At 50.7% G+C, this 13,126-nt stretch overlaps 1 protein-coding gene across 2 annotated transcripts in view; it reads right to left on the bottom strand.

Annotated features, from left to right (window-relative positions):
* Positions 1–5,060: 5,060 nt before the first annotated feature.
* The window catches only part of THAP4 (THAP domain containing 4), a 39,349-nt gene continuing 31,283 nt past the window's right edge, over positions 5,061–13,126 (bottom strand). For both annotated transcript variants that reach the window (XM_028105251.1, XM_028105252.1), the window contains one exon: positions 5,061–5,325. In XM_028105251.1, the coding sequence (XP_027961052.1) occupies positions 5,206–5,325 (120 nt within the window). In that variant the 3' untranslated portion in view covers positions 5,061–5,205. The remainder of the gene's footprint in view (positions 5,326–13,126) is intronic.

Raw genomic sequence — 13,126 nt, 5'->3', positions numbered from 1 at the left:
ACAGTCAGACCCCGGTGCCCACGACACGGAGTCAGTGAGGAAGGTGTGGAGAAGATGCGCGTGCTGACAAGCGTAGACAGAGACCAGGTGGGACATGAGTTCCACGTGGATCACAGGGCTAAGTGTAAACACGAAGTAAGTACTAAGGAATGGGTGATCTTTCTCTGTAACTGGGGAGTAGACAAGACCTTCCTAAGTATGACTCAGAATTCAGGAACAATAAAGACAAAATACTGGGTAAAAATGTTTATTATAACATTTAACATTTTCAAAAATATTTTCACTTGAGACAGAAAGCAGGAGTGGTCTCCAGGGCCTGGGGCTGGGGGGTGGCAGTGACCGTCACGCGGTTACGGGGCTCCTGGGGCGACAGAAACGTCTTGGGAGTGGATAGTGGTGACGGCTGCACAATGCTGTGAATATACGAAATACCACTGCATTGCACACTCTAGTTTTTATACACTTTAAGATGGTGAGCTTTATGTTCCAACAGTGTATTTAACCCAATAAAAAAGCCGTAATTGAACATTAAGAATATCAGGATTAATACTGCTAATTCAAAAGAGCTCAGCTACAAAATTCCAGAACAAAAAGAAAAGAAAGAAATGCAAACCCAATCGACCCCAGCTCCCTCTCCCCACCCGGTAGGCTAGCCCGTCCCAGCGCCGACCACAGCCGGTCAGTGGGGCAGGCGGTGGGGGTGGGATGGCGCAGTCCCCGCGGGGACGGGTCCTGCCTGCCGTTCCCTGAGCGCGGACAACCCCACCCCTCGACATCTAGCCCGCACACGCCGGCAGAAACCCCGAGCGACAGGTTGTTCATGTGACATCATCAGCTGAAGCCGGGAAGCAGTGCGGGCACCCAGCAGGAGGGGACCTGCCCGGGAAGCCGGGGCTTGGCCGCCGTGCCATCCCCGCACCTGTGCGTCTCACCCGGGGCCGCCGAAGCGCGCCTTACTGCAGAGTTCTGACAATAAAGTCACGGAGGAGGTGTCTCATAAGAAAGCCACCTTGGGAACGGTCGATCTGTGGAAATTAAACAAATGAGCTTGTATTCGGGTCGGTGAGCTAAGCACCCAGGAAAACCAATTATTCCAATTATCCTATATTTTAACTTTATCTCTTTGCTGTGAAAGGTGCAAAAACAAGAGGAAAAACTGCAAGCTCCAGGCGTGGTCCTGTTGTTAATAACAGTATCATTATCCTGAAAACATCATAGGTCTCTGTAGCATAAAGCAAATAATATTGCAAAGAACCAAGATTTTTTTACCTTAGAAGAGGTCAAAATCCAAGCACTTAAGTAAAACATTTTCTAATCCTAAAACGTGCATTGGAAATGGTTCGGACGCATAATATTTTGTCTTTAAACGCAGAAGCGTGTGACGCACGCGGAGCCAGCCAGAGGTGCCGTACCACCATCTCAGCCCACACAAGGATGTCTCGAGAAAACAAAGCCCGAGGCCGTTTCTGGGCCGGGGGGCAGGGCTCAGTGCGCCTGCGGCCTGGGAGCCCGCCCCACCTGCTGTGACGCCAGCTGCCCCCTGGCCCCGTGTTGCCCGCTACAGCTCCACCACAGCCTCCGCGTGAGGCTCCTGGGCTTCCTGATGCCAACGGTGGACAATTAAAGGAAAGAATCCCTCTTTCACGCTGGGTTTCTGGTGGGAAGTTATTTCAGGGCAACCAAGCTGAGGCTGATGCACGTGGAGGGAGGTTCTTCCAGGGCGCTTCATCCCCGAACGCAGAGGTGACCACAGCTGCGGGCGCCTGGCTGGCTCAGCCAGGGGCACATGTGACTCTCGGTCCTGGGGTCCAGAGTTTGAGCCCCATGCCCGCCAGAGAGATTACTAAGAACCAAGTCGGGGGTGGGAGGCCTGTCCCTTCCCTACTTCGGGTGTCTGGGGGGGTCTCCTTCGTTGCCTGTCTCTGAACGTCCCTCTCCACGTCTGACGAGCTCCTTCTCTTCCTCTCTCCCCATGCTGCCTCTCTCACACCATGGCTACGGGGCAAGAACATCGTGAGGCCCATGCAGCTCTTTGACGGGGTCAGCCAGCTCCCCGGGGCAGTGGGTCCGTGGTCCTGGTGGAACCTGCCCTTCTCTTCCCGGCTCTGTCCTCGCCCTGCCCTGGGGGCTGTGGGGGATTCAGTGATCCAGACTGCTGGAGCCAAAGGGGCTGGGGCGTGGGCAGAGTGTGTCTGTGGGGTGTTCCCCACTCCCAACAGCCCCCATCTTCTTCCTCCTGACACTCAGTGCCCAGGGCGCCCCTGCTACATGAAATAGGTGGTTCTTCTCTGCCCGTCCCCACTAGAGAAACTACAGCCCTACACAGAATGCCTCCTCCTGCTACGGCGCTCCCCCCATCCCTGATCTCACCCATTTCCGCTAAGATTCCTTTCTTAGGCCTCTCCATCCGTGGCACTGCCTGGCCCTTCAGACCAGGGCCTTTGAGAGCCTTGCAGGAGGGGCACAAGACTGTGGAGGGAGCCACCGGCTAGGTCGCAGGCGGCCGGGACAGAGTGTAGAGAGGCCTGGAGACTTGGGGACAGTGCACGTGTGCCAGACTGTAGCTCCCAGCCCCACAGGTCTGCCACCCCAGCTCTTCAGAAGACGCGGTCTCCTTGGACACCCCAGAAACTTCCAAACCCTCCTCAGGATCCCGGGAGGGCCTGACTCATGCCTGGACTTCCTCCCCCTCCTTCCTTCCTGTTTGTAGGGGTGGCGGCAGCAGCAGGGGAGTGTGGGTTAGAGATGTCCCAGCTGATACCCTCCGTGGTGGCGGCAACTTCGGCCTCCATTTGCCATCTCTTCCAGACCTGGAGGCACGGAGTGAGTCAGGGGCCATCCAGTGGCTGCTGTCAAGAAAGGGGAAGGGGGAGGCAGGCACAGCATCTGCGCCCAGGGCACCCGGGCTCTCGCTTTGCTCAGTCCACCAGAGATGCCCCTGGGCACACCTAGAACGCAGGAACCACAGGACCCAGTCCCACCCAGGTCAGCACTCCTGCTGGGCGGCCTCCTGCTCGCTCCGTGTAGCCTGCCCCCCCCAGTCCGTCAGGACCTGAGGGGAAGGGCCCAGGGGAGCCCCCTTGCCCATCACAATACTGTTGACTGCTCTGCATTTTTGGCTCCTCTTTATATTTTGTAAAATAAAAAATACACCAGTTCCAGTAACATACAATGGCTATGCGCAAAAAAAGGGGGAAAAAAAAAAGTGCCTGGCTGTTTCAGTCAGAAGAGCACATGACTCTTGATCCGGGGGTCATGAGTTCAAGCCCCACACTCGGCACAGAGATTATTAGATGCATAAGGAAACCTAAAAACAAGGAAATGACCATAGTAGGAAGGCGGCCAGTCTGTGACGCTGACTGAGGGGCTGGCTCAGGAGGAGGTGCCCCGCGGCGCCTCTTAATTTTAGCATCAGCAGTGGTGGCAGGCGGACAGGTGAGGCTCCTGGCGCCAGGACAGAAGCGCTGGGCACGCCTTGGGAACAGAGCATCCGGTGAGAACTTCCCATCCGCAGGGAACAGAGGGGTCAGAGGAACCAGACACACACACCCAGAATCCAGCCCGGGAACCCTTCCGGGATTAGGGACCCGCTTCCCGCCGAGTCAATGGCACGGAAGGAGGAGACCAGACGACTGTGCAGGGCATTTGCGTCTTGTCCTGGGCTCCAAGCCCACCCTGCATGCAGGTCTGGGGGCTGACCTCCCAGACCCCGGGGAGGCCTGCGAGACTCAGGAGGAGGGCAGGAGGACTTCCCTCGGCTCTGAGGTACTTCCCGGTTCCCTCGGTGCTAAGGTCTGAATGCTTGTTTTCCCCAAACCCCTATGCTGAAATCCTAACCAGAGGGGCTTTGCTATCTCCATCTAGATTTTGGAGGGTGAAGTGGCCAGGAGTCTTGGCCTCGACCCAGGCAGAGACCAGCGCCCCACGTGGGTGGGACCACTGGTGTGTGATTCCAGCCACAGAGATCCCAGAGAATGGCATCTAAGCCATGTGGTGTATTTGCATAATCCCGTAAGGGGGGCATCCAAGACACCGGCAGCGTGGGCTGTGCCCAGTGAAGCTGTGGAGGCAGGACCTCCGCCCCACGGGCCTGGATGGCAGACAGGGAGCCAAAGAGAGTCCTCTGACACCTTCGGGTTCTGGACGTGCCCAGGAATGTCCACCCAACCCTGTCCTGACATGGTGCTTTGGAAGCTCATGGTCTGGTCTCATCTCACAGGTTCCCAGCTAGAGGGGACCCTGCCTCGGGGTGAATTTACACTTCGAGTCTCCCACGCCTGATTTACTCGGCAAGCCAGCATCAACCTCCCCACCCCTTGGCACTGGGGGTACCAGCCCTGGTCCCTTGTCTGAGCTCCGAGGTACTAGCGACCCCAGCTGGTAATGCCTGTGGTCCCCCAGCCCCGGGGCTGTCTCCCCGGGGCTGGAGCACCACCTCCCTCGCACGTGGCTCCGTCTTCCTGGCAAGGCTTTGGATACGGTGGTGTGTGAGGGAGAAGAAAACGGCTCTGTTTTGTTTTTACATGCATAATGAAGCGGTCAGGGGTGAATGCCCGGAATTTGTTTAAAAATATGCCAGCCAAAAGAGGGGAGAACAGAAAAAAAAAAAAAAAAAAAAAGGGAGAACAGAGGAAGCCGTTGGTGGGAAATAGCAGGGTGATGAGTATGAGGGGTTCAAGTACGTTTGGGAGACTTCTCAGCGAACACACAAATGGAAGCAGTGTTCTGCTCCAGCATAAGATGAACCTGAGGGCACTGAGCTCAGACCGTCCTCTGGCCTCGGGGATGCCCTTCATCTGTGTGGATGTGGGGCCCGAGACCGTCAGCTTCAAAAACAGTAACATAACTGTCACCCTTTCTGTCCGTTTGTCGTCAGCTTATTACTTCCTCCAGGAAAACTTATAAATATTTTAGGTCTTGCCAAAACTACCAGCAGAAAAAGAAAGGGAAAAAGCGTCACTCCTTAATTTTTTAGGGAAACAACTGGAAAACAAGTACTCACCAGCTGATGAAAGAAACGCACAGTCTACACGAGTGATAATATTCAAAATGCTCAGTCATAAAAATAAAGGCCTTTTATTTGGTTTTTCTACGCTGTTACAGGAACCCGTGGCAATACTCTGGAACCCACGAGGCCTGTGGCCACACCCGCACCTGCTGCGAGTGTCTACGGAGAAGCCGAAGGGTCACGACACACACTCGGGGTCACGGGGTCACCTTCTTGTAGGTGATGTGAAGATGCTGAGTCATGGGCTGGGTAGTGGTCGCCATGGAGACTGTCTGTTCAAGTTTGCCTTCAGAATTCAGCCTGAATTTTCGGGTGATCTGAGCAGAACAAAACAAACACCTTAGTTTTATCTTCTAAAGCTGGCCCCTCCATGGGCCAAGTGCTCTGTTTGGGCTGCAACATGCCGCCCCCGTTGTCAGAGGCCTGTGGGCCGCACAGTGTCCCCGCCAGTGGGTGACGGACACTCAGCCCACAGCCGCCACGAGGCGTGCCAAGATCAAGGGGTCCTGACCCCTGGGCCCTTCCTCTGCCCCTCGGCTGTCCCCAGAAGACCAACAGGCATGCACGGAACTTGGTCTCGTCTCAGCTCATTTAGAACCCAGCCACTTTTTCCTTTCAGACAAAAGCTGACCTTCCGATGCATTCCTGCTTTACCCCCCCTTCCCTTCCATGCTTACAACTTGAACTGACGTCACCCGTGTTCTCGAAAAACTCAGTGCAACCACCTTTGGAACCACTAATTTACCCAAAGTGTGGCGGCCAATGAGAAAGTCCTATCCTTAAAGAGCGTGAAGCAACGGTGGAGAGACAACCAGACGGCCGACATCTTCCCAGTGTTCTGGAACACACCGGGGCCTCCAGGAAGGTATGAAATAGGGGTCGCCTGTAGGCTTCCTTTGGGTTCGCAGTCCCTCAGAGGACGTTTCCCACGCCATCTTCCTCTTCCAGTGGAAGTCATTAGAAAGATTTAACGCTGACACAGGCTGCGCACAGCCTCACTCTGGTTCCCATGGCCTCTGGCAACAGCCAGCAATCTGGTGAGTTCACTCTTAATAACTCTGTGGTCATCCTGAGTCGGCCACCACAGCTAAAGCATCATCAAACCAAGACCTGTCTGCGCCACAGATGGATCCCCATTTGAGAAAGAGGGGGTTGGAGGCAACCACTAGTCTTTACAACATCAAGGGGAGCTTGTTCAGGTTGTCGGGGGATCAGAGGCCGCGCGCCCACACAGCCCAGAGCCCAGCTCCTGCACACAAAGCCGGGTCAAGAGGTCCTGTGGCCTCTGAGGGTTCAGGAAGCGTCCATGTGAACAAATACAAGTTCTTATTTTAGCCAAGTGTGCTCACTTTCCCAAGACTGCACCTACCCCACAGAAATAGGACTGTGGAGGGAAGTGTGATGTGAGAATTTCTCCACGTTTTAATGCTTTCTCAAAGCGTTTTTTTTTTTGTTTGTTTCCTTCATTAGGGAAAAGGTGGAAAAGGAAGCTCAGGAGGAAGATGGCTGTGGATGTGTTTCAGGCCCTAAAACAAAGACATTAGGAAGCCATGGTGGCTACTGCGCCCCCTGTAAAGCAGGCGTGGGTGTGGAGGCAGGAAGGGCCCAGCTTGTTGGGCATGGGAATCCCAGTGTGCCGAAAGCTTCCAAGCCGTCTTTTTTTAAGATTTTATTTATTTATTTGACAGAGAGAGACACAGCGAGAGAGGGAGCACAAGCAGGGGGAGTGGGAGAGGGAGAAGCAGGCTTCCCGCGGAGCAGGGAGCCCGATGCGGGGCTCGATCCCAGGACCCTGGGACCATGACCTGAGCCGAAGGCAGACGCCCAACAACTGAGACACCCAGGCGCCCCTTCTAGGCCGTCTTTACAGAAATGATGGCTTGCCGCCAGTGAACACGACCGAGGATCAGAGCATGTGCACACTGCCTGCCGCAAACACTCAGGTTCTTCCCTGAACCCCAGCTTTCCTGAGATGGCACCGGCACACAGCGCTGTGTGGGTGTAAAGCTACAACGTTACGCTTGGACACGTGTGTGTATGGTGTCAGCCAACACCCTGGTCCCCTCCCAGTTACCTTGTGTGTGTGGAGTGTGAGAGCTTTTAAGATCTACTCTCTGAGCAAATTTTATACGACGCGTATTAAGTGCAGACAGCGTGCTGTGCGTCATTTCCCCACGACTCTCTCCTCTTACACCCGGACGTCTGTGCCCTTTGACCTACAACCTGCCATCCCTCTGCCCCCAGGCACCACCATTCTACTCTGTTTAAAAATTTCACATGTAAATGAAGCCATGCGGTATTTCTCTTTCTCTATTGGACTGATTTACTTCACTTAGTGTAATCCCCTCAGGGATTCATGTTGCAAATGGCAGGATTTAATTTTTTTTAACGGCAGAATAATATTCCTTGTGTGTGTGTGTATGTATACGTACACATACATGTGGGCACGTGTTTCCGTGTCCTTGAACAGGCGAAGCAGCTCACCCACAGGGGGTCCAGGGCCAGAATTTGTTTCACAGCTATGGACACACAGCTGTGCCATGACTGGAACCAAACCCCTCCCTGCCCCTCACAGACGACAAGGAAAGGCTCCTGGTGTGGCAGGAGGGCAGGCAAAGGAGAGGAACCTGGGAAAAAGTATCATTTTGAGAAAAGGCACAAAGACAGAAAGATAAAAAATTCCCTTAACAGCTTAACAGCAAACTGGAGACAGAAGAAAGACTCGGTGAATTTGAAAACACGTCAATAAAAATGTCCAGATTGGGGGTCCCTGGAGCGCTCAGTCACTGGAGTGTGTGACTCCTGATCACAAGTTCAAGCCCCATCCTGGGCACAGAGATTAAAAATAAAATCTTTAAAATATCTAAAATGACTAATATAGAGAAAACAGACTGAAGAAGAATGAAGAGTTTCAGGGACACGTGGGACAGTATTAAATGGCCCAACATCTGTTTAGTAGCAGTTCTGATGGGAAAAGTAAGAACGGAACAGAAAAAGTTGGAGAAACAATGGCAGAAAATCCCCAAATATGACCCAAAACACCATCTTACAGATCCAAGAATTTCAGGAGACCCACACAGGATAAATACAAGGCAACCACACCCAGGAACACCATAGTGAAAGGAAGATGAAGGAAAAAAACCTCAAAAATGACTAGAGAAAGGATGCTTGGGTGGCTCAGTCGGTGAGGCACCTGCCTTTGACTCAGGTCATGACCCCAGGGTCCCGGGGTCGAGCCCCGAGTCGGTATATGTGCTGCCGAGGCGAGCACTCGAGCCCCGCGTCGGGCTCCCTGCTCCGCAGGAAGCCTGCTTCTCCCTCTCCCTCTGCTGCTCCCCCTGCTTGTGCTCTGTCTCTCAAATAGATGCATGAAATCTTTAAAAAAATGACTAGAGAAAAAAGACAAATCATGTACAGGGCATAAAGAATTTTGGCTGACTTTTCAACAAACCTAATTAAGGTCAGAAGACAATGGAACAAAATAATTACTTTAAAAAACTATTCCTGTTGACCCAGAATTTTATTTATGGTAAAAATACCCTTCAAAACTGGGAGTGAAAGAGGGTTCAGTGAAGATGGCTGAGTAGGAAACCCTGGAGCTGGCCTCCCCGCCGGACACAGCTGCTCTAGCCTGTCCAGCGGCCAGGAAATGGGCCCCCGTGCAGGTGTTTCTGGAGCAGCCTGTCCAGCGGCCAGGAAATGGGCCCCCGTGCGGGTGTTTCTGGAGCGGCCTGTCCAGCGGCCAGGAAATGGGCCCCGTGCGGGTGTTTCTGGAGCAGCCTGTCCAGCGGCCAGGAAATGGGCCCCCGTGCGGGTGTTTCTGGAGCGGCCTGTCCAGCAGCCAGGAAATGGGCCCCTGTGCGGGTGTTTCTGGAGCGGCCTGTCCAGCGGCCAGGAAATGGGCCCCCGTGCGGGTGTTTCTGGAGCGGCCTGTGGGGGCCAGGGTGGGCAGCGAGGACCCTGTCTTCCAGATACAGGCGGCCTGTCATCGGTGCCTGTCATCGGTGGGCAGCAGAGGCCCTGCCCCCTCCAGCTCAAGGGGCTCACGGGAGATCCGAAGGGCCAGCACCCCCTTCATTTTAACTTTTTCTGGTTTGGGGACCCAGATTTTAGAGACTAGGACAAACAATGACACGTATGGAGAAATTAGAAAGTGAGTGCACATGCCCAGGGAAAGGCTCAGAAAAGACCCGAGAAGACCTTCAGTTTACATCTCAGGTGGCTCCTCGGCAGAGACAGCCCACAACAACCAACCAACCAAACAAAAATAAACATAAATAAATGGAAACACATCCAATGTTCATGGTTTAGAAGACTTAATATGAGTAAGATATCAATACTGCCCAAACATGTATAGGATTAACGAAATCCCTATGAAAATCCCAATGATATGTTCTGCAGAAATAGAAAAATCGACCCTAAGATTCACGTGGAATCTCAATGGACCCAGAATAGGAAGAATAAAACATCCTGAGGAAGAAGAGCAAAGCTGAAGGACAGGCACCTCTTGATTTCACAAGCACACAGCACCGGCATAACGACAGCCGTATAGACCGTAGCAGAACAGAGAACCCAGAAATAATCAAACTCTCACATGTGTGGTCAGATGATTTTCAACAAAGCTGTCAAGACCACTCAATGGGCCGAGGACAGTCTCTTCAACAAACGTGCTGGAAAAACTGAGCATTCACATGCAGAAGAATGGAGGTGGATGCTTACCTATCACCACACACAAAAACTAACTCAAACACACTGTAATTCATGAAAATTAAAGACTTTTATGCATCAAAAGATATTATAAGCAGAGTGGAAAAGCTGCTCACAGAAGGAGAGAAAATATTTGGGAACCGCATATCTGATAAGGGATTCTGAGATAGCGGAGAACTCCAGCTGCTGTAACACAAGCAGAAACAGCCAGTGTTGGTGAGGGCGTGGGGAGCTGGGGCCCATGCACAGCTGACGGGAGCGCACACTGGTGCGGCCGCTTGGGAAACGGTATGGCGGTGCCTCAAAAAATTAAAAAATAGAGCTACCCTACAACCCAGCAAGTCCATTTCTGGGTACACCCTCAAAAGGACTGAGAGCAGGGTCTTGAAGAGATATCTGTACAGCCAAGTTGATGGCGGCATTATTCACAGTAGATAAAACACGGAGGCAACTCTGCCGTCCGCTGACGGATGGATAAGCAAAACGTCAGTACACACATACGACAGACAACCATTCAGACTGAAAAAGGAGGGAAATTCCACAATATTCTACAACATGGAGGAACACTGAGCGAAATAAGCCAGTCACAAAAAGACTAGTGTGTGATTCCACCTACACAAGGTCCCTAGGGTAGTCGGTTCGTAGACACAGAAAGCAGAATGGGGGACCTCAGGGGGTGTGGGAGGAGAGGGGGGAACTTATTGCTTAACGGCACCGGGGCTTCAGTTTTGTAAGATGCAAGGTTTCTGGCGATGGATGGCGGTGACGTCTGCACACCACCTAAGTGTAGCCTCAGGAACTGTTAAGATGCTAAAGTCTGTTATTTGCATTTGAACCACAGTTAAATAGGGACTGAAATAACCCCGAGCGAACAGCAGACCTATACTGCAAAGAAGGCATGAACGCATGGCTTCAGGATGAAGGCAAACTATGCCCTGGGAGACATGGGTCTAAGGAACGTGAAAACAACACAAAATAGAAAATAAGTGGGTAAGTAGGAGACACTGCTTTTACCCCCTCACTGTAATGTCTCTGAAAGTCAGCTCATTTTTAAAGCAAAAGTACTGGGGCGCCTGGGTGGCTCAGTCAGTTAAGCGTCTGACTCTTGGTTTCTTTTTTTTTTTTAAGATTTTACTTATTTATTTGACAGAGACAGACACAGCGAGAGAGGGAACACAAGCAGGGGGAGTGGGAGAGGGAGAAGCAGGCTTCCCGCTGAGCAAGGAGCCCGATGCGGGGCTCGATCCGAGGACCCTGGGATCATGACCTGAGCCGAAGGCAGACGCTTCACAGACTCAGCCACCCAGGAGCCCTGACTCTTGGTTTCTGCTCAGGTCATGATCTCGCGGTTGTGGGATTGGGCCCCGTCTCGTCAGGTTCTGCGCTCAGCACAGGGTCTGCTTGAGATTTTTTTCTCTCCCTCCCCCTCTGCCCCTCCCCATTCGTGCTTGCTTTCTCTCTCACAAATAAATAAAATGTTTAAAAAAAAAAGCGGAAGTAACAATTCTGTAAAGGTGTATAGTATATGTGTGTGTACACATTTCACATACGTATTTACATATATATGCTAGTGTAACAAATGGTCAGTGGGGTTACAGAGCTGTAAGGTCACAACCCAGAAGCAGGAGCAGGAAAGTGTCAGCTGTAAAGTAGTGGGGATTATCCAAGATCAACGTGAAGTGGGAGACTGTAACAGTACCATACTGATTATAGACTTTGGCAAGTTTAGTATTTACACTGTTAGCCTCAAAGCAACCATTAAAAGAAACAAGAAAGACACAGATAAGAAGCTAACAGAAGGGGCGCCTGGGGGGCTCAGTCAGTGGAGCGACTGCCTCCGGCCCAGGTCATGGTCTTGGAGTCCCGGGATCGAGTCCCACATTGAGCTCCCTGCTCGGTGGGGAGTCTGCTTCTCCCTCTGACCCTCCCCCTCTCATGTGTTCTCTCTAATAAATAAATAAAATCTTTAAAAAAAAAAAAGGGTAGGAAAACAGATGCACCAAATAAACAAGCATTGGACAGCAGGTGCGGTTCTGTTACCATCAGACTTCAAGGTACATACTACAAGCTACCAAGAGGGACATTTCATAAATATAATACATATCATCACATGTATGCATCTTACGACAGAGCTTCAAAGTCATAAAGCAAAAACAGAGAGAACCCAAGAAAGGAACAGATAGCCTCGATCATCTTTGGAGATCTGAGCACCTCTCAGTAATCAGACAGAACCAGAACCTTCCCCTCTCCCGCCCCGCCCAAAAAAATCAGCAGTATAAAGGAAATCGGAATGACGTTATCAATCGACTTGAACTAAGTCCACTACACCCAACAACTGTCAAATACGTATTTATTTGGAGTGTGCATGAAGTATTCACCAAGTTACATCATATATTGTGGCAGACTAACTCAGAAAGCATGTTCTCTGGGCTTTACAGAATTGAATTAGAAATCATTAGCAAGAGATTATGTAGAAAATCCTCAAATATTTGGAAAGTAAGTAACATACTTCTAAATGACCCAGTTCAAATAAGAAAGTCACCAGGGAAAGTATTTTGAGCTGGAGGTAATAAGAGCACACTCTTCATCCCTGCGGGATGCAGCTGAAGCAGGGCTTGCAGGGAAATTCATAGTTTCAAGTGGTGCATCACAAACTGAAAAAGGGCTAAATATCAGTGACTTAAGTTTCCCATTTAAGAAATCAAAAAAGAGGAAATTAAACTCAGGATAATTAGAATAAAAGAAATAACGATGCAAAAATCCTTCAACTTATGTATTTTAGTAATGTAAACAGCAATAACTAAAAGTGACAAATTATCTGTTATTGGGGTTTATCTGAAGAATGTGGGGTTGGGTCAACATCTGAAACCCTGTTCCTATAACTCACCACATAAGGAGAAAAATCACAGAAGCATCTGAATAGCAGAAGCACCTGTCAGAATTCAACACCCATTTATAATTTTTAATAACCGGCAAACTAAAAATATACGAAAACAGAATGTGGTAAAGGGCATTGGTAAAAACCCGACAGCAACCATCACACCCAATGGTGAAAGACGGAGTGCTTCCCATGAACAGAGAACAGGGCCTGGCGTCTACTCCCACTACCGGTACCAAACGTTACATAGGCTGCCCTTTCCAAAGTCCTAGTGCAGAAGAAAGAAATGGCATCGAGACTGGAAAGTAAGAAGTGACACTTTAACAGCAAATGACATGACTGTGTAGAAAACCCCAAAGAATCTATTAAAAAATGAGTAAAATAAAAAAGTGAATTTAAGGTTATGTGATATAAAATCAATGTGTAACAGTCAAATGTATTTCTATACGCTAGCAACAAATAATTCAGAAAATTAAGAAATCATTTCTAACAGCATCCAAAAACCACAAAATACCCAGGCATAAATTTTACAA

Source organism: Eumetopias jubatus, unplaced genomic scaffold, assembly GCF_037043125.1.
Source record: "Eumetopias jubatus isolate StellerSeaLion01/CBP00866 unplaced genomic scaffold, mEumJub1_p1.0 scaffold_3, whole genome shotgun sequence".
Classification (NCBI taxonomy): domain Eukaryota; kingdom Metazoa; phylum Chordata; class Mammalia; order Carnivora; family Otariidae; genus Eumetopias; species Eumetopias jubatus.
Note: the sequence above shows the minus strand (reverse complement) of the source record. Positions and strands in the feature narration are given on the sequence as shown.